Consider the following 21,412-nt stretch of genomic DNA (forward strand, 5'->3'; position numbering starts at 1 on the left):
GCTATCACTCTGCTGGCTTTGGATCTGTCACTCCTGCAGGAGGTGACATCCAGCTTAGAGCATAGCTCCTAAGGGATCAGCCAGAGGGAGACATCCTTTTGCTCAACTAGAGCTGCTACCTCCTTGTTCCTGGACAAACATGTAGGTATAACTAGACTTCGAGCTGGAACTGTGAATTCCAGCTCAAGGAGCCAGACCTCAAGGAGCTGTGAATTCCAGCTCAAGGAGCTCTGATTGCCACAGCACTAAAAATAGAGAATAGTCTCAGTGGCACAAGGGATGTGAAGGATGAGCCACCCCAGGTGCATGCCAGCCATCTCGGACGGGGCAGCTAGTCCTCCTACTACTCATGGTGCCATGGCTGTGCTCTATTGTCGATCAGATCTAGAGCAGGCATGTCTCCTCGAACTGAGATTTACTTCTCCAGCTCCAAGTGTGGACATAGAGCCTAAGGAGTAATTCTGGGTTGGTAGCTCTTTCCCATCTCTAATTTCTGCTTCTGTCTCAGTAAAGAGTCATGGCTGGAGTAGAATATAAGGGGCCCATGCAGCCACCAGATGAAGGGCAGTGCAAGTGGGTGAAGTCCACACCAGGTGTGGACATCAGTTGGAAATCACAGCAGTTCCTGCACCCAGCCTACCCGTCTGCCCTTCTTCCTCCGCTGCTAAAACAATAGAGATTCTCTATGGAGTTAGCACTACACTTCTACCTTGGGTCCCTGTCCCTTTATACATGTATGCACACACTCCCCATCACCCTTTTTGCTCAAATGGTTCAGCATTGCACTCAGACAAAAGGTATCGAGGTTTGATTCGCTATCTGATTGCAGGGAAAAATAGTTAGGAAAATAGGTCAGTTTGGGGGGGAGGGGGTGTAAGATCGAGAGAGATACAGAAACTCAATGTTAAAAGAATGTCATTAGGATTAAATCAAGCACTCGATGACAATGCTAATATTAAGGTCCCCTGAGCAGCCCTGATTCAGCCCCTTGTTGCGTAGCATTATGATACAGTCTTTAATTACATGATCACATACTATTTGTCCTAAGGAGCCTTGTCTCTCTCAGGCCTTGATCCAGCAAAGCACTTAACCATGTACTGAACTTTTAGCATGTGACCAGTGCCGTTGACTTGAAAGATCTACTCACGTGCTTAGAATGATGAATGCGCTTGTCTCAGCGTGCTCAGTGCCTTGCGGGATCGAGCCATGGACATCCTGGTTAACAGCATCCCTCGGGAGATAGAGTTGAAACTTCCCAAGTCAGCTTTGGCACCCACCACGCTCTCGTTAAACTTGGAGAGAGAGAAACACGAGGAGAGCAACTCTCCATAAAACAGACCATTGGCGAGAGCTTGACAGATGCCTGCCTTTCCATTTGTGTTTTGGTTTCCTTCCACTTTACCACCGGATGTCCCAGTCCTGTTCCAAAAAGCTCCACCGGGGAGGGGAATCTCCTCTCTTCCTGCTTGGATTTGGGTGCCATGCTAAATTCCTCAAATACCTCGCCTGGAGCTCCCACCTCATCCCTCAGAGGCTGCTCCTTTATCAAGTCTCATGCAGCTGCTTCAGTAATAATACTAATAATTAATTAATAATAACAACATGCTTTAATTTATTGGTGTCCAGTGCTCAAAGGCCTCCAAATATCTTAGTAAAGTATGTAACTGAGGAGCAGTATTTGCAGAATAGGGCAACATGTTCCAAATAAATCACACTGCAAAGGAAAAGAGGGAAGAACTGACATCCAAGATTGAATGAATGAATAAATAAATAATGCAGAAAGCACACCCAGAGCCAAAGACACAAAGCTGAGAAGGAATTAAAGAAAGGTAAGATTTGTTCTAATGACGATAACAGATGATGATGATTGACGATGCAAAGTTTGGCTGTGGATCTAGATTCTAATTTTTCCAAAGTTTAGAAGTGTCCAGATCCAGGGTTCTCATTCAAGCAATTATGCAGATAGCGTCCAACTGGGAATTTTGGATTTTGTCCATGCTCATCTCTAATACTGTTACTGTTGTTATAAGTTTTCCTTATGAATGGCACTGCATGAAAGAATGAAGTAAGACTGTGTGTGTGTGAGAGAGAGAGAGAGAACACACTCATGTGATGTAAGTGAGTTATACAGAGTTCTGGAAAGCATAACCAGAGTTTCAGAGTGAATGTGATTTACATAGCAACAGAAATTGCGGCTTTTCTCAGTGAATAAACTTGTAAGCATTGGTCTCAGGCCGCCACAGAAGGTGCACCATCCACCTGAAAGTGAGTCAGATTCCTTTTGGGAGTCGTCACAGGTGCAACACATGCCCCTCAGCCCCTGCCAACGGTGTGATTTTACAATCACATTTTCCCAGACTTAAAAATATATTTCTTTCTCCAGTTCCTGTGTGAAAGACCCACACAAACAAGATGGGAAACTGACTGATACTGAAGGAATGGTGGAACGGGCCATACACAAAGGCTGCCAAATACACAAAGAAAACAAATTGAAAAGATAGGGAATGGCATATTGTTTTCCTATGATCTCATAATTGAAATCTCACGGAGGTTATTTGTAGCAATAATAGATACAGTTCAGACAGAAGTATAATTTTTAAATGACTGGTGTCCCTTTAAGTACTGACGTGAGCGTGCAAAGAGACATATCACGTAGCCTTCACGCCGTATGAAAGCAAATTTTAAAGTACATATTGCCCGCTAATGAATATCCTAGTTTTACAAATCCTGGGTCTCAGTCCTCTCTAGTGTAGCTCCTCTGAAATCAGGCATAGAACTTCGTGAGTTGATGTTCATCTCCGGGGGTTGTTGGAAATCAGACTGAATCCACAGCGTAAGCTTTGTAAGCCTCACTTGTCATGCCGAGTGGAATCCACACCTTCCATGATTTTTCTGTGGGTCAGGCTCACCCAATGAGGTGCTGAGCTGCATGGATGCATCATCTGCCAGCGGTAGCAATTTGCTCACCAGCAGCAATGGGAATCATGGTGCTAGTGGTACCTCATCATACTCCCTTTGAAGGAAGGAGACTTTTATGGGATGAAGGGATCACGGGGGGAGGGAGACAGTTAGGGATGGGGAGTCGCACCTCTGAGCTCTTGGGGTATGGACAGGTGTGTGGAGGCAAGTCCTTGGGAAAGGGGCAGGTTTGCATAGACAGAAGGGATGATCCATCTCTACCCCTCCTCTGGGTTTTGGCTGAGCTCTGGGAGGGGGAATAAAATTGTGTGGGGAGAGATGCCCCCTGCTGGCTCTGGAAGAGGAGCCAGCCTCCTTGTCATCAGTGTGCCGAGTTTGTCCTGCCGGGCGGTAGGGGCAGGAGCCCACATAGGTCTTTAAACCTTCTCTTTCTTCAGACATCATGTGGACTGTGGTGCTGGCCAGGCCACTTTGTCTTGGCTCAGTTCAGCATGGTGCTGACACCACAGTCTATGGCAGCTGTCTATTCCCTTTCCTTGCTCTGCGACTTCCCAGTGCGGGGGGCCCAGTGGCTCTTCCTCCACCCTCTCCAGGAGGCGTCATGGTTAGGCAGGGCGCTAGGAGCCAGGACTCTGGGATCTAGTCCTCTGTTCTGCCACTGACCTTAGTCAGGCGAGCCATTCCAGGGGCTGATTCACAGAGATGAGCGCCTGCCACCTCAGGTGGAAGGAAGAGTGCTCAGCACCTCTGGCCATCAGGCCCCCAGGACCAGATATTCCAATGAGCTCCTCAGGGTAGGTGCTGTACTTGTTTGAAAATCGGGATGTGCTGAGTGCTGGGCACTTTGGTAAATCTGGCCCATGTTTAAATGGGAGCCGAACCCTTTTTGAACCCTCGTGGGAGCGCTGAGAACTTGGAAATCTTGCCCTCTGTGTATGAATGTGGGCATCCAAGAAATGGGGTATCCAACATTAAGGCCTTTGCTTCTCTTTGCCTCATTGTTACCACCTATAAACCCAGTATAACTTCACTTACCTTCCAACCAAGGGTCTCATTTGGAGTCAGAAAAGTGCTTTGGGTAGCTCGGATGACATGGGCTTTAGAAGTACAACATATTCATATCATCCCCATCTTGTGGACAACAGGGTCCCATAACTGGGGGGCAGAGGACCCATCAAGCCCAGCTCCCCCTAATTCCCAGTCTTCAGAAGCCATAATAACAAAGCCTCTTTATCAGCTCTGGAAGTGCCTGGTTAATTATTTCCCCCTTTCTTTCATTTTAAAAATGATTTTCAAGTCCAAAACAAACATACAACAGTATTAAAACAGAGCCTAATAATACACTGGGTATAAATGCAGGTGGAGTCTGGGATGAAAATACCTCATAAAAGTTCAGAAATATAACATATTAGCAGGTTCAGAGACTTCCACTCACCAGTAAAAGATGAAATCTTTGGTGTTCCAGTAAAGAATTGAACTGACCACACACACACTGTGTATGTAAGCCTATTATTAAAAATAACCCCACAAAAGTAACAAAGGAGACTCGGAAAAAGAGGTTTCCGGGCCTTAGTCTAGTTTCATTTCCAGTATAATAAAAATAACATCCCTTTGTTTCTCTTGCATCTTTCATCCTGAAGGATCCCAAAGTGTTTTGCAGCCTGTACTACAATGAAGAGATCACACACCCGCACATGAAATGCAGGCATCTCCGGGGAACATGGCAATCGTTCGACACTGGCAACGAGAAATAGTTGTTTCAAAGAGGGGAAGTGATTAGTCTCCCCAGGTGAATCTGCAGGAAGAATTAGAGGGAGTACAGAATCTGCCTTAAGGATCACAAGCTGTCAGGTCTTTGAATGTTGTCTCATTCAAAAGATGCCTGCACCCTCAGTGCCCTCTAACACCATGCTGGGTCAGGGGTGCAGAGTGGATGTCAGCACGTTGACTCCCCTCCTCAACTGGCACTCCAGGAGCACAAGGTTGTGCTTGCTCCCTGTGCCAATGCTGGGACACTGAGTTGCTGTCCTCCCCGAGCCCACGTGGGGTGTGCCATTGAAAGCTCCCAGCAGCAAGGAAGGAATGACTGAGCCAAAGCGCACTGAAGCCAGTGGGAGTCTTTCTGTTGACTTCAGTGGATCTTCCCTTAATGCCTTAGGATCCAGGAACTGTAACTTACAGGGGTGTGAAGAAGACACCCCCGCGAGTGACGCAAGGTACAGCGACCTAATGGCGCTATGTCAGTGGGAGACGCTCTCCTGTCGGCATAGAGGATCTTCACCAGGCACACTGCATCGATGCGACTGCACCACTGTAGTGCTTCCAGTGTAAACTAGCCCAACGACATCCTACACAGGGCATGGCTACACTGCAGCCTCCCAGTCCCGGTAGACAGACTTGCGCTGGCAGGGCTCAAGCTAGTGTGCTGAAAATAGCCAGTGGGTTGAGTGGGCTTGAGAGCCCACACTGCAATGCTCACAGTGCTATTTTTAGCATGCTGTCTTGAGCCCCACTAGCGTGAGTCGGCCTACCCGGGTTGGGAGGCTCACTTCCAGTGCTGTGTAGACATACCCTTGTTGCACCCAAAGTATCTGAAGCGGTGCCTCTGCCTGGTACTTCAGCCCCTTCCAGTTAATTGCTTTTGTTCTCCATCCAGCCTTTCCCTTTGCATGTGAACACTGAGCCACATTCCCTCCTGTTTTCTTTGGTATGGACTGTACATCAAGTCAGGGCAGCAGGTTTTATTTATTGTCTTTTTAAACTGCCTTTTATTTTTAGCCTGTTGGAGTTTACGTTTGCTTGTGTTGGGAAGTGCCTTGGCACTATTGAAATCCAGTCTGCATTGTATTCTTATTCTCCCCCCCCCCTCAAAGTTTTAAAGGATTAAAGAGAAATCTGGTTTTGGTTTTTTGGAAGTTTTTAATTTTTGTCTCTTCTTGTTCAGCAAGGGAAGAATTGCAGTTCCCTAAGCTGTTCCCTTAGCTTTCAAGCCCAAGTATCTGACTTTTACTCAGGAATGATTTGGCGTTAGGTTTTGGTAATTAACTCCCAGGCCCCTCCAAAGCTGGGCTATCCCCTACTGAGGGGGTGAACCGCAAAAGGAGAGCTGGACCTAACCAGAGCCAGCCTCTTGGTGGGGATGGTAATGGGAGGACTAGGGCAATATGTGGGTCAGGAAGGGAAGGCAGAGTGGGGGAGGGGAGGAGGGAAACAAAGGAAGGAAGGAGAGGATAGGAGTGGGGGGAAGAGCCAGGAAAGTGTGAGAGTGAGGGGATGTGAATGAAATAGAAAGGGATACACAAGTTTGTTTGAAAAACATTTGTTTCAGGCTAGTTTAGCACTGGTGAAAGGTGTGGGACTGAGAGCCCCGTTTATCACATACAGCCTGGGCTGCATCACAGTAAGCTTCCTTCAGGCTGCCCCACCTACGTGCCTGTCACCAGACCTGGAGGGATCCCCCTACCCCATCCCCACACACATTTCTAAGGGAGAGATTCAGATCTTGATAATCCTAGTTTGTAGGGCTGGATTTTGAACTAGGCATGAATAGACTCCAGCTGCTTCTCCTCAAGCAGTGGTGACTGACCTATGGGGCATTCCTTGGGCATTCGTGACAGGCAGGTAGAACTTGATGGCTGAGCTCTGCCACCTGGGGAACTCGTTCTGGTGAGCTGTTCGCCTGTCCTCAGAATGCCCAGGGCCAGGGCCGTAATATGGCAATGCAGACAAACATAGGTGCATGTGGCTTTTTTGTGGGCAATGCTTATTCTTCTGCTACATGCAGACCATTTCTAGAACTCAATGTCTTGCACATTGGCTATTCAAAATGCTTGAGCCATCTCGCTCCATTCCACTCATTTATAATCTACAATAAATACACATTTTCATAGCTCAGGGTACACAACTGCATTAAAAAGGCCTCTGCCTTTGTCACAGATGCTTAAATTCATAGATTCGAAGGCCAGAATGGACTATTAGGTCATCTAATCTGCCCTCCTGTATAGCGCAGGCCACAGAATTTCAGCCAAAAGAAAAGGAGTACTTGTGGCACCTTAGAGACTAACCAATTTATTTGAGCATAAGCTTTCGTGAGCTACAGCTCACTTCATCGGATGTGAGCTGTAGCTCACGAAAGCTTATGCTCAAATAAATTGGTTAGTCTCTAAGGTGCCACAAGTACTCCTTTTCTTTTTGCGAATACAGACTAACACGGCTGTTACTCTGAAACCTGTCAGAATTTCAGCCAGTTATTCCTGTACTGATACCAATAATTTGTGTTTGACTAAAGCGTTTCTTCCAAAAAGCCATTTTTAAAGGGATAGGGGTGATAGACTCGATTTCCAGCAGTACATTCAAGGATGTTGCATTCCTTGCCCAGAGACAGAGAGGTGGGCAAAGTAGTCCTGCTCCAGCCTTCTTTGTAATTGTCACATAGGCCCTGTCTATGCCAGAGAAGTCACTAACATTGATTCATTGGTAGAAATCAGAGCAAAGCTGGCACACCAGCTGTCTGCCGTTTCCAGCACAGCATCATCTAACCCTTCTGGGAGCAAGTCCAACCAACGAGGTGCTTAAAACTAGGTCAGCGGCTGGAACGGCCTCTACACTAGGGCTCCTAATGTTGCCAACAGCAGTGGACCTGAGCAATGTAAAGAACGGTGGGAGATTTTTCCTCCAAGGCCTTGTGGCTTCTATGTTAGATACCATCCCCTACCCATTTAGCACATATATGTGTCAGTGAAATGCACCTTAGAAATACAAAAGAAAGGGGGAAGGTTAAAAATTATGTAAGGGCTGAAGGTGACTTGCCTTCCCAGTGAGAAGGAAGCGTGAGGAAATGAGATAGCGCATGATTGGTCATCTCTAAAAAAGGAGACACTAGCTCAAATAATAGGACAGGAAAGGCCCTCTTCATCCTATGAACCAGGAGCCAGCTTGCAGAATCCTTGAAGGCAATTTGAGGAGTCCCTGTCAGTGAGCTCCCAGGACATATGGGGATGACTCAGTGCTGGATTTCTCAGTGTGGCACTTGGGATGAGAATAAACTGCATGAGATTCCTGTGGCCACTTGAAATGGGCTCTGAGGAGAACCCTTGCTAGTTGGTTGTGCACGTCTGCGGGGAAGGACCACAATTTGTTGGTGGAATGTGCAGTGTAAGGAGAGATTGAAATTGCTCTTGGAGGCTTGGATAGATGGATGTTTTATTTTTAAAAATATCAAAAATCTTTTTAAAAGAGTCAAAATGAAACGTTTCATTTCACCTAAAACAAGATTTTTATCCTCTTTTTCAATTCATAAAAATTTAATTTTCAGTTTGACCAGAAACAATTTTTTTAATTACTAGCTAACTAAGCAATTGTGACTCATGGAAACTCAGTTTATAGACATTTTTCCAATTTGTGTCATAGTTTGTCTATTATAGGTGTTGATGTGATGCTTGGCATGACCATGTATTATAAATGGGATGGATAGATAACCTCACAGTGACAAAGGCATGTATAACTGTAGTGAGGTTCTTATCTGTAATGAAAAAAGGTCATAACCTTCTAGCCAAATGTGGGTATCAAATCAGTGGTGTTGGCTGATGCTGCTCGTTATCCAATCAGAAGCAGCTGAGAATCCAGCAGGACCCCCCCAAATCTGCCAGTTCTTTTCAGTGACTTCCTATAACCTACAAGCGCTATTCTAATGCTGTCCAGGTTGAGTCTCACCAGCTAGCTGTCATCAGTATCTCAGGGTGTTGGCCAATGAATCTCAACGATAGCATCTGTCAGGGAGAGGCCCTGTGTATACACGGCCCCTTTGTTTATGCCTCAGAAGTGAAAGACTTGCTGTCGCTGTCAAAGAGGGAATCAGGAATCCGTTCCCACCAGTCCTGCTCTAGTTTGAGATCTTGTTGTCCGACTGGGAGTCAGGACTCTTGGGTTCAGTCCCCGGCTCTGTCACTGCCCTCCTGAGCTATTTGGCAAGTCTCATTACTATATTCCTCTATATCTATACACCATCTGTGTAGTAGGGATAATGACACTTACCTGCCCCACAGGGACTTTGAGACTTAATTAGTTATTGTCTGTAAGGTGCCATGAGAGTCCTTGATAGAAGGTGCTATCTTGGATGGGGAACATACTATAGTTATTAGAAAAGGAGACACAAAAATGCTCCCTGCTCAACTCTCCCTGTACATACCTAAATGAGTGGGGCAAAGAGAATGAAATTGTATTAAAGTAACAGGAACAAGCACCTTCCTCAAAGAAGCTGATTTGGTTTGAGGGAAAAGAAAACATCAGAGAAGACCTCTCCCAACCATCGCACCACATTGCATCATGCTCCACCAAGGAGAAAAATCTCCACCACTGCTATAGAAACATGAGATCCTAGAGGAAATTCTTTTTCCTTCCACAAAAGACCATGGAGTTTTCCAATAGAAACTGCACTGGAGGAACTTCTCACACATATAGTCACCTCTCCTCATTTATCCATCAATCTGTTTTTGCCAGATTGCTTTGGGGTAGGCATCTCTTATTTGATTGGCAGCATGGCCCTGATCCAAAGCCCACTGAAGTCAATTCCAAGACTCCCTATGACTTCAGTAGCCTTGAGCTTCCATTGTCCATCACCCTGTGCATTGACAGCAGTATAGAAATAACTTCTAATAATACTTTTCACTTGTTAAAATTGCAGCTTAATTTTAAAGGCTGTTTTGATAGCAGCCAACGAAACTGCAGCCTGTGCAGATGTTACAGCAGATTTATGGATGATTTATGGTGCCTTAGAAGATTCTGTTTGGTTTGGTAAAGCCCACCAGTATTTTCTGGGCTCTTTGAAATATTCACAATAAAATCCAAATTGTCATGTTTTCAGAAATTTGAGGTTTTCATATTTTGCTTTGCTTGCAAAATTGGTCCAATTTTCTGAAAATCCTGCAGTTTCACAGCTATTGGAGCCATCTTTGAGCAGTTTCACGTATTTCCAGATTTGAAATTTTGTTTGGTTGATTAGTTTTGTCCTCAAGACCCAGGAGATGGATCAAAGTATCACATAGTTGTTTGCCAAAATGGCCATTTGCCAAAATGTCACAACAACTCATTTATTTGGGCTGCAGAAGGGGCTGGGATACAAACACCAGTATTTTTCGAGATGTTGCATGGAGGAAAAGAATAATATTGCCTACTTGATTTTCCTTGCATGACCCGCATCCAAAATACTTAAGTGTCATAGGACTGCAAGAGTGGGCTGACGGGATAAGCTGTATCCATCTGTTATAATCAACAAGAGAAAGAAAAATCTATTTCACGCTGAGGACAGAGCTGTGCTGTCTATGTCATGTCCCCACAGACACTGCTAGAGGCGTATAGATTCCATGGGTCGTTATGGACAGACACTTGTTCCTGAGAATCACACCAAACCATGATCTGCTATAGATTCTAGCCTCTAAGCTGGCTGCAACACGTAGACCATCTTTTGCGTGTTTGTACAGTGCCTAGCATAATGGGATCCTGAAGGCTGCCACAGTACATGATGTTCTTTTTATTAATAATATTCTCCTGAAAAGGAAAGCTGTGGTCCGTGATCATTGAAATGATTCTGGAGGCAACCAAGCCAAGTCCCCTCCTTTGATATAACTCCTCTGAGGTTTATGCCAGCAGAGCTTTTGACCCAGCCATTTTTATGCACTATTGTAGCTGTCGTAGTTCTGAGCCCACAGCCTACACTTGTCACCCCATCCCCAATACTGACAAGGCCCTGTTCTGTATCAGAACCGGCAAGCAGCATATTAAATGGTCTTCAAACATCTCCGCAGCATCACTGCAGCACAGCATGCTGACGCTGTGTTGCTGGCTCATGAGCTTACAAAGTTGCGTCACAACATGGGTGTACAGCAGATGTCATGGTGCTGTGGCACAGAAGTCACTATTGCAGGCTTCCTACTTTTGTCACCCCAATATTCCTCTTCCAGCTTGATGTCTTTACCTGCCTTTCTATAGTAGATTGTAACATCTTTGTGGCATGGACCTGGTCTTATAAAGTGCCACAGAAGTAAGAACAGGACAAACTCCCAGTGACCGTAAGCATCTCAGGGCAGGGACCACTTTTTAGTTCTATGTTTGTACAGTGTTTAGCAAAGTGGGGTCCTGGTCCAGGACTAGGGCCCCATGGTGCTACGCCAGTGCAATTAATCAGTAGTAATAAAAGTAGCATCCTTAGGTGGCTTGCAGAAAATAAGCAAATTCCCTTGTCATGTTCCTTGTTAGTGTGAGACTGGAGACAAGAAAATGTCTCAAGAGAAAAGAACCCCCCTTCACACACACACACACACCCACACACCTGAGAAGGTTACACTGAATAAGAGCTCAGATTATTCAATGGGAGGTAAACACAGGGGTGGGGAAGGGTTGTGCCCTTGGGTATTGGGGGCATAGTTATGGAGCAGTACAACCTCATGGACAGAGAGGAGAGGGAGGTCTACAATTGGTACCAGATGCACTCGGAAGCTAATGACCTGACAAGCGCTGTGCTCATAAAACAAATTCTTTCAAAAGGAAGCAAATGGAAATATAAGCTAGTGAAAGAATTTGCAGCAGCTGCCCTGAAACCATTTCTCACTTCATAAACAGGTCTGTGCAGGAAAAACAGCCCTTTTTTTGTGGTCCTTTCTCTTGCCATTTCCCCCTCCTCCATCCGCCCCCAACCCTGACTGAGCTGTTCCGCGCGGATTTCCATGGCAACTTTGGCTAATGGGACGTGGCTGGAGTCGGCAATGAGTTCTGTTCATTCTCCACATAAGTCCGCAGCATTTTTTGGTGACTTCGCTCAATGAGTATTTGTCTGTGGTGGCTGAGTGGGTTCCTTCCACACAGATGGTTCCTGCAGCTGTACCACCTGGTGCTAGCAGCCTGTGAGCTCTCACAAGGTGAGCTGGCTTGGGTCAGCTTGGGATTTGGATGGGAGACCTTTGGGGTCAGAAGGGGACCCCAGCTGTTACAGGAAGCTGTGTGGCTGATTCACTAGGTCAGGGGTGGCCAACACTTGGCTCCGGAGCCACCTGCAGCTCTTCAGAAGCTAATATGAGGCTCCTTGTCTAGGCACCAACTCCAGGGCTGTAGCTACAGGTGCTAACTTTCCAATGTGCCGGGGGTACTCACTGCTCAACCCCTGGCTCTGCCACAGGCCCTGCCCCCACTCCACCCCTTCCTGCCCCTCCCCTGAGCCTGCTATGCCCTTGCTCCTCCCCCTCCCCGCCCCCAGAGCCTCCTGCATGCCACGAAACAGCTGATTGGGAGGTGGGGGGAGAGAGGGGGAGGCACTGATCGGGGGGGGGGGCTGCCGGTGGGTGGGAGGTGCTGGGAGCGGGGTGGGGGAGCTGATGGGGGGTTGCTGACATATTACTGGGCTCTTTGGAAATGTACATTGGTAAATTCTGGCTCCTTCATAGGCTCAGATTGGCCACCCCTGCACTAGGTAGTGCTCTTCCCTCTCAGCAGCTTTAGGGTGCTGTGCCTCTTGGAGGTACTTCCTTTTGGTGGAGCCATAAAACCAAGGTCTTGAGCACTTGCAATCACTAAATATCCCCTGGAACTTTTTTGTAAGAGTCGGAGCATAAACCCAAATGTCTTGGCCAAATTCCATTCTAGGTAATTACATTCTGTGTATTTAATTTCCCTCTGCAATTTTAAATGGATCCAGCATTCCCTCTTCATTTACTCGATAGTTGTGCAGTATCGCTGTGGTCAGTGACAGAGTAGCCGTGTTTTATCCAAGCAATGGCTGTGTTTCCTTGGTGGGGAAGTGAACCCTCTTCACAAACAGGGAGCAATGTGAGGGTAAATCACACTTTGAAAGTTGCCCCACTCTCTCCCTGATAACTCTGAATATCTTTTGTACAGAATGTGGTGTGATTATTTTTGTTTGTGGTACAGTAGCACTTCGAGACTCCAGCTGAGAGACCAAGGCCCCATTGAGCTGGGTGCTGTCCAGACACTCAATGAGAGCTGGTCCCTGCCCTGAAGAGCTTAGAATCAAAATAGAGAAGACAGGATGTGTGTGTGAGAGAGAGAAAGGTTAAGGAAATGAGACACAGAGAGAGCACAACTTGCCTGAGATCACACAGGGAGTCTACGGTAGAGCCAGGAGTGAACCCTGAGCACCAGGCCAGCACCATAATCACAAAGCCATTCTTCCTCCTACTCGTCTTTTACTATAATAAGTAGACTAAATTCCTGGCTGCATGCATGATGGTGCTCATGGGTAGCAAGGACATCTCCTGTTGAGAGTAGGTAAAGCCCAAATCCTTGACACAAAGTTACTCCACATTTTGTAGCACATTTCCCTTTTTAACACCGACACTTGACAGTTTCCTTGCCAGGCCTGCGGTGCTGAATCAAAGCAGAGATCAAGATGGCCCTGTGGGAAGAGAAGAGGGACAGGAGAAGTCGCAGAGGAGGGAAGATGGGCTAAGAGGAACAAAGGAGAGCGTCTGAGGCCATGTATATGCTACAGATGTTGTAGTGACATAGCCATGGCTTCAGAACTATGCTGCTGTAACCCCATAGTGTAGACACAGACTACAGCTACAGAAGGGGTTTTCCTGTCATTGTAGGAACACCACCTCCCTATGTGATGGTAGCTAGGATGACAGAAACATTCTTCCACCAACCTAGCTGTGTCTACACCAGGAGTTAGGTCAGCATAGCTCCAGCACTCAAGGGGTGTTGAGGCCTGAGCTCCATAGCTATGTTGACCTGCATTGTAAGTGTAGACCTGGCCTGATCTTCCACACACTGTTCAATACAGGATGTAGTTAGCTGCAGTGTATAACTGTCCAGTACGCAAACCCCTCAGCTAAGTGCTTTGCTGATGCAGCCTTTGCAGGAGCTGGCTACATGTGTATTGGGTTTGTAGAGGTCTCCATAGGGAGAGTGTGTTTTTTTGGGGGGTGCCCACACACAAGAGTGACCCTAGGGGAGGAAGGCTGGTCGAGTGGTTACAGGATAGCTCGGGACTCGAGAGACTCCTATATGTTTGTGTGTCTGAATGTGATTGAATGTTTTAATTCAATTCACAAGCCTTTAATAGCATGACAAGCTATACAAGAGTTGTCACAGTGTATACCAAATATAGATCTCCTTCCGCCAATGCAGGTATCGCTCGCTCTGAGATAGGTGTGACAGCGTGTGTGTGCATGAGAGCGTGTGTGAGTGCAGATGAGCACTGTGTCGCTCAGGGGCAGGTGTGAGAGTATGTGGGAGACTGTGTGTGAGCGCAGATGAGTACTGTACTGTTTTAACTTGTGTAGCTAAATGATGAGTGATTTCTTTGGGATTTGCCCGGTAGCCTAGCCCCTGCCCCCATTTCCATCTGACAACCATTAACACATGGCTTAGAGATGCAGGCTTGCATTAGAGGTGAGAAGCTTTAGCTTACAGTTTGTAGAGTAAACCCAAACCTCTGGGGAGGTCCCTTGTGTGGGGGCTGTGTGCCATGGAGCAACTCACTGTTCACTTGTGGCTGTGGGTTGTACTGGGATTCTTTCAGGCAGGGCTGGGGATCCTTAAAATTCATAGGGTCACCTCAAAGCCTCTTGTTTGAACATCCCCACTCAGCTGTCACAGCTTTTCTGAGTTTCCAGGGGGCTCTGATTTCCTGGGGCCAGCAGGGTCCCCTTAGGGATGCAGAGATGTGGGAAGCAGATCCCCAAGCAGCATCATTTTATGTCCTGATCCTGTGAGATGCCGAGCACCTGCAGCTCCCATGGAAGTGCAAGATGCTCAGCGCCTCTCAGGATGTGCCTTAGTTATTATTTTCTAATGAAGAGCTGAGGGGGGAAAAATGGTGTGAATCTTCAAGTAGCATAAATTCATCACTCAAGTCAATGGAGCTACAATGATTGACAACAGCTGAGGATCTGGCCCAGCATTTCTTAAAGGGATAGTCTCAGGGAGGGGAAATATTGGAACAATCCCTTTTCCTGAAAAAGGAACCTTTGATCTTTTTAAATTGTCATGTGGGGTTTTTTTTGTGGCCATTTTTACCTTTTGCAGTCAAAGCCTGCTCTTGCTAGACTGGCTCTTATTATGTGTTTGTACAGCTCCATAATGTCCTGGAAATGTGGCTTTGAAAAACATGCCCGTTTGGGCCCTGATCCTGCGATTGGATTCACATGGGCTGATCCTGGTGCCTGCGCAGTCTCGTTAACTAAAATGCCGTTCCCCCGGGTTTCTAGGGTCTGATTCACAGTGCACCTAGCGGATAAAACTGAGATCAGGGCCCCGTTGCACCAGGTGCTGCACCCATGGCGAGAGGAAGTCCACACCTCTAAATGCTTACAGCCCAAATAGATCAGACAGGTGAAGGCTGAGAGGGGAAACAGAAGCACAGAGGGGTGAAGTGAGGAGTCCAGGGTCACGCACATGGCAGGTCAGTGGAAGAGCTGGGAACAGAACTTAGGTTCCGCTGGCTGTCACTGTACTGCTCTGTCCACTAGACAGCACTGCCTCTTGCCCAAGCATAGGACTGGGGCCTTAACTGTTCGTGTGTGTGAGTTTGTGTGCTGGGAGCAGATGGAGATTAAATTGAGGCAGAGCTGGGGGAATGGGGAATATGCTGGGATCCAGTAACCCCTGGGCAGAAGAACACATCTTCTGTCCCCAGAGCAAGCCCTCATGAGTGCATGCCTAAATATGAAGCTGTTGGATATGGGGTGGTTTGAGCCCCTTCGCTCCATCCTTCTACTGGTTCTGCCACCTCTGCAGATTAATTAATACAGCACTAGACTGCAGGGAAACTCCCTGTGTTAACCATCTGCCGTCCAGGAAACCAAAGAGGTGGGGGTAGAAGGAGCTGAGCTTTGCAGCCTGCCAATCTGAGAGAACCCCAAATCCAACCATGGTGTTGTCTGCACTGTCCTAGGCTGGACATTGGAGCCCTGAACACCGACTGTGCTGACCCATCCCAAGCAGGGTGCTGGCACATGGGGCATTCCCTTGTGATGCCGCAAGGGAGGAGCTCCTCTTGCTGCAGAAGCCCTGGGATTCCCCACCATGGGGAACTGCCTTTTGATTGTCCTTTCCCACCTTTGTCTCCTCTACAGTTGCACCCACCGGACCTGCGGGGAGCAGGGCAGCTGCATGCCACTGCAGCTCGACCATGCCTTGGTGAACTGCACGTCCGGTGGCCTGGGACACATGAAATGCACTCTTGCCTGTGAGAAGGGATTTGTCCTCCAGTCCAGCAGTGGGAAGGGTCTGAGCCCCAGAGAGGTGAGTTGGTTGCAAGTTCTGGTGGAAATAACCACACAATCTGACTGAGTGACTGCTAGCTGGGACAGGCTGCTACTCAGCTCCCTCCAGCTTGCTTGGGGCACCCACAGCCCTGCCAGCGCACCACAGTCCTGACCCACAGCACCCCCTGCTCTATTCCAGTACAGGACCACCACCCTCAGCAAGACCAGTGCCCTTCAGTCCCAATGCGTGGCACACTGCTGTTCCAGACCTGGGCCCCTCACAGCCCTACTAATGCACCTCAGTCCTGACCTGTGCCACCTACTGCTTTGTCAGTCAGGGGCCTGTTTGGCACCAGGGCTGCCAGTCAAGCCAAACTGAAGGATGTTGTTGTGAAGTGAAGAAATATCCCCTAGGGTGTAAAGATACTTGTGGGGGGAGAGAAGTTTTCCTGGGGATCTCTCTTCTGGGTTCCAAATACAGGAACACTTTCAATAAGGGGGCACATCTGTCATGGGTGCAGGATCACCTCTTGATTTGATTTCTTCTGGTATGCAGAAGAGATGTGCCTCCTTCATCCCACCTCTCCCCTGGTAGTAGTCTATTTCATGTATGTGGGACTGAGGTGAACCAGAAGGGAAGAAAGCAGCCACTGTTACCCTGCTGCTCCCCTGTGGTCTGCCTTTCCTACTGCAAGTTCTGCTAGTCACACCTGGATCTCTGTGTCTCTGCAAAGAGCAAACACCCTTTCCCTACCTCCTTGTTAAACATGCAGCACGTAGGGGAAATGGAGGCACACACAATAGTCATACAAAATATCATGAAAATTCCCCACTTCATCACAGCGTGCAAATCTGACATCAGTATGTGGGCATCAGGGAGTCTAACTGAGTGAGAGCATATCTAAATTGGTGTCATTTGCATGAGGGGTTGGAAAAGGATAAACAAAGTTGTACATTAAAAGCTGTTTGTGAGGGGAGCTACCGGAATGTACACCTTCCTTATTAGCGGATTTCCCTCCAGCAATCCCCTTACCTGGCAAGTTACACCCCCATGCTCTCTCTTAGGGCTTGTCCGCACAGGGACATCCAGGAAGATTAATTCAAATTAACAGAAGGTGTGAATTTGAAGTGGATTAGAACACCAAAATTCAGAATTAAAGTAGCCTCAGTCTTCAAAGTGAATTAAACCAAACTAAGATCACTTTAATTCTGATTAACAGTGTCTATACAGGGGTTTAGTGAGTTTTAACTAATCCACTTCAAATTCACACCTTTCCTTAATTCAGATTAATTTTCCTGGATGTTCCCATGTAGACAAGCCCTTAGACTCAAGGCCATCTCTGATGGAACTCCATTAAAGTCAGTGGAAGTACATCAGGGATGAATTCAGGCCAGCTAAATTCCCTCTCGCCCACGCCTCAGCTCACTTCTGAATTTATCCTGGCGACCTGTGGGTCAATCCTATGCCACATCCCCCTGCTTGTCCAGCAGCACTAGCAGGGAAGCGGCTGTTGAGCAGTGTGTATGGCAATATGCTGCTCTCTGCACCCCAGAGGGCCAGTCCTGATGAATGAATTAAATTGCCACATACAGCATTTGCAAATTCAATCTGTTAGACAAGCATATTATCCAGAGAGGAACTGAAGGCCAAGCGGAGGTGATGGTTGTGGCATTGGGCGAAGGCCGAGAGAGTGCTCTGGGTGGCATACCAGAGGAACAGATGACATGAGCCCATGACAGTTCCGGAGGGAGAGACTAGAATGACAGGTGTCTCCAGAGTGTTGTCACTGTTAAAGGGCAAGGTACTTGCTTGTGTTTTGATCAGAAAAAAGTAGGTTAAGGGAGATGCATTTGAAGGAATCTGGATGAGGAGCTAGATAATAGGATACGGAGCCTTTCTTTCTCTGTTGGTCACTGGTTCTAGTCTGCATGACATGAGTTTGGCCTATTTCCTAGCAGGCAAGGGTCTGTGTTATAAACCACCACTATTGCTAGCCCCCTTGTTAGCTGGGAGACCAAGGACCGAAGGGCCTAGATATTGAACTGCCCTAGAAATGATCCTTGCAGGTTGAGGTAGAGTCCCTTTGGCAGGGTGCTGGGCACAATCCATACTGTATTTGCAGTACCAGTAAGTATGGACTGCTGGACTTGAGTCTGTCAAGGTGACTCCTCTCTCCGGCGCCGGACAAGAGAACACAGAGTGAAGTGAGGTGAAGATAGGTGTGGGTATAAGGAGCGTTTTGGAGACGTTTTCCTGAGGCTGGAAGCAGTTCATGTCTGGAATGGACAATGCAACTGTGAATGTGTTTCCCTTCAGTAGTAAAAGGAAAAGGAGGACTTGTGGCACCTTAGAGACTAACAGATTTATTAGTGCATAGCTTTCGTGAGCTACAGCTTCAGCCGATGAAATGAGCTGTAGCTCACGAAAGCTTATGCACTAATAAATTTGTTAGTCTGTATCTGTAAAAAGAAAAGGAGTACTTGTGGCACCTTAGAGATTAACACGGCTGCGACTCTGAATCCCTTCAGTAGTAGTTAGATGGGCACTTAGCGAACTATTAGAGTATGAAGATTAATCAGGCAGATGGATGAATCTAGATGGGCTGCTTGGCCCCTGTCTCTCCTCAAATGCTATTAATTATATGGCCTTCCAGCTAATCCCTAGGTGGGTCAAGGCAGATGTCATTGGACAGCGGGTTCCGTAATGCACACTGGTCCATTCTCGAGAAACAAAATGTTCCTTTTGCCTCTAAAATGAAGCCACACAACATAAATCTGCCTGGTGGGAGTTCTCAACATTTGGCAGTCAAATGGGAAGTGTATGGGCAGGGCTGGGCTTGAGGCTGTGACCCAGCAGATGGGATGTTGCAAGTGGCCTGTGGTGAGTTTTGCAGTGCTAGAGCCATTATTACTGGGTGAGCATTTGGTGGGATGGTGACGCTTTAGGAATGCTTCTGTTGTGATTTCCCATGCTGCTGGGCAGGTAAGTGTCACTGTCCTGTGCTGCTCCATGTAGGCCTCGTCTACGCTGCAGAAGAAATCGTTCTTCATGTAGCCAGGGTTATGGTTATAGCTAATGAAGCTCACCACATGCACACATTTTTAGAGGGTAACCCATGTGCCACACAACTGGATTTATTTCAGTGCATTCTGGGAAAATCCAAGTGGCTATCCCATCCAGCCCCACTTCCCCATGCAAGGGGCAAAGGATTATAGGTGGCTTTAAAATTGGTGCAATGCACTTTCAGATGTCCTCCACCACAGTGATAGATACTGCATTGCAATTTCTACACTATAGAAAAAACATTGTTTAAAATATGACTCCATCTTGCATTGTGCACATGCGGTGCCACAACTTAACGGTGCCCCTGAACTGGGCTACATACGTAAGGGCCTGTTTGTTCTGCAGCTATTCAGTGAGTTTGCAGCCAGGTTGTAACATGGTTGACTACACACACAACATGGGTGTACCACATTTCGAACCTGATCGGGATCAGGGTTATAATGTGATTGACAGATAGTAACTAGAGCCTCAGATGGTTCTTTTGTTGTGTAAAGGGGATTTCTTAACTATGTTTGTTTTCCTGGTTATCCAGTAATCCAAATTCCCACGTGTCTGTGGGTCTATACAGAATAGCAAAATAAGCTTGGAAGACCCGCTTGGAAGACAGCTGTCCTCTGATATGGTTAAAATAGGGCTCTATTTTGCAGCGTAGAAAAGACCAAGTAATGTTTTCTGACATATTACAGCCTGGCTTAGGAGCTGTGTGCTAACCATGTGTTTTGTGGAGTCCACCACACTACTAACTGATTGCAAACATCTCTAATGTAGATGACCCTTATGTTACCGCAAAGGCCCCACTGTGTAGCATGGGGCCACACATGCATTGTGCTCCCGGAGACGGCAACCCGAGCACATGCCTTGTGCAGGACAAGGGACAGTTTGAGTATGGTGTCCCACTGGAGGAAAGAAGGGAGAGACACTACAATTCTTTGAAACCTAGGCCAGCCTATGCCACACACCACTGGCTGCGGTGTGTAGGGTACATGTCGCTACACACTGCAGTGACAAGTAAGCTGCGTCCATGCTGCAATGTGTAGCTACACACTTCAGTGAAAGGCTCCAGCTGTGGGGAGCTGCTGGAATTTTTCCCTGCAGGGGGGAGGCAAAGAGACATTAGACTGCTAAAAACAGCAGTGTAGATGGGTGTGTAGAGCCATGTAGGGTACATACTGATAAGGTTCAGGCTTGTCTTTACTCTCCTCCCTGAAGCTGTGCCTCACTGGTTTTTATACCCATGCTGTGGGAGCATGCAGAGTATGTACTCTATGTGCCACCATAAGGTCTGTGCCATGTAGACCTTCCTTTAGACTACAACTCATTCATAAAAATCAGAAGCAGGCATGTTTTCTTCTCAGAAAGAGTTTCTGCTGACATGCAACTCCGGGAGGTGGGACAGATCCGTGACCTGCAACCCCGTGAACTGCGGAGTTCCTGACCAGTCACATGTGTACTATGCTGAGTTCTCCTGCCCCACCGGGACCACGTTCCTGGAACGCTGCTCCTTTGCCTGCATCAAGCCAGCTAAGCTTCAAGGTACGGGATGCCACAAGCGTCCATCCTTGTCCCGTTCAGAGCTGAGCTTTGCCTCTCCATCCCTACCAGTGTTGTTCTGACTGTGCCGGCCAAGCAGGCTTTAGGTCTTCTGAGGCCGCCTGGGAAGATGTGCTTTATCCATCTCCTTCCCCCCAAGTACTAATGGCAACCTCCATGGCCACTTGCTGCCTGCCACTTCAAGCCATGGGAATGTCCCCTCCCATCTGCTTGTGCAGCCTCTGTTAGCTCCTTTACATAGATCTGGGAAGCCAGGAGTGGAGCAGAAGTGCAGCTGGCCAAATCGGGATCGGGGGAGGGCTTTGCTGGGGACAGTCGGATGGGGAATCAAAGAATGGCACATTGGCTGAGGGGCATGTGTATGTATGTGGTACTAGACTCCTGGAAGCACAGGGCCTTTTGTAGCCACAGAGGCCCCTACTGCAGCCTATGGCATTATAACTCCATATGTTGCTTCCTGCCCACCACATCCCTCAATCCCTAATTTGTGGTTTGAAGCCAAGGTAAGAAAAGAGAGCTGCTGTTACTGTCTCTACAGCACGGAGATGGATGGGATTTGGGGGTTATTGTCCTGACAGTTCCAAGCACTGGGGCTTTGTGTGAGTTTCCACTAGCTTATGCACTCTAATATCACCTACAATAAATCATTTTAATGGGT

The 21,412-nt window shown here is 47.4% G+C and overlaps 1 protein-coding gene across 1 annotated transcript in view; it reads left to right on the forward strand.

The window, feature by feature from the left end:
* Positions 1-21,412, forward strand: part of PAPPA2 (pappalysin 2) — a 170,969-nt gene that overhangs the window by 92,739 nt on the left and 56,818 nt on the right. Inside the window, exons 14-15 of the mRNA XM_073358102.2 lie at positions 16,008-16,176; positions 20,559-20,736. Of these exons, the coding sequence (XP_073214203.1) occupies positions 16,008-16,176; positions 20,559-20,736 (347 nt within the window). The remainder of the gene's footprint in view (positions 1-16,007; positions 16,177-20,558; positions 20,737-21,412) is intronic.

Source organism: Lepidochelys kempii, chromosome 8 (assembly GCF_965140285.1).
Source record: "Lepidochelys kempii isolate rLepKem1 chromosome 8, rLepKem1.hap1, whole genome shotgun sequence".
Lineage (NCBI taxonomy): Eukaryota > Metazoa > Chordata > Testudines > Cheloniidae > Lepidochelys > Lepidochelys kempii.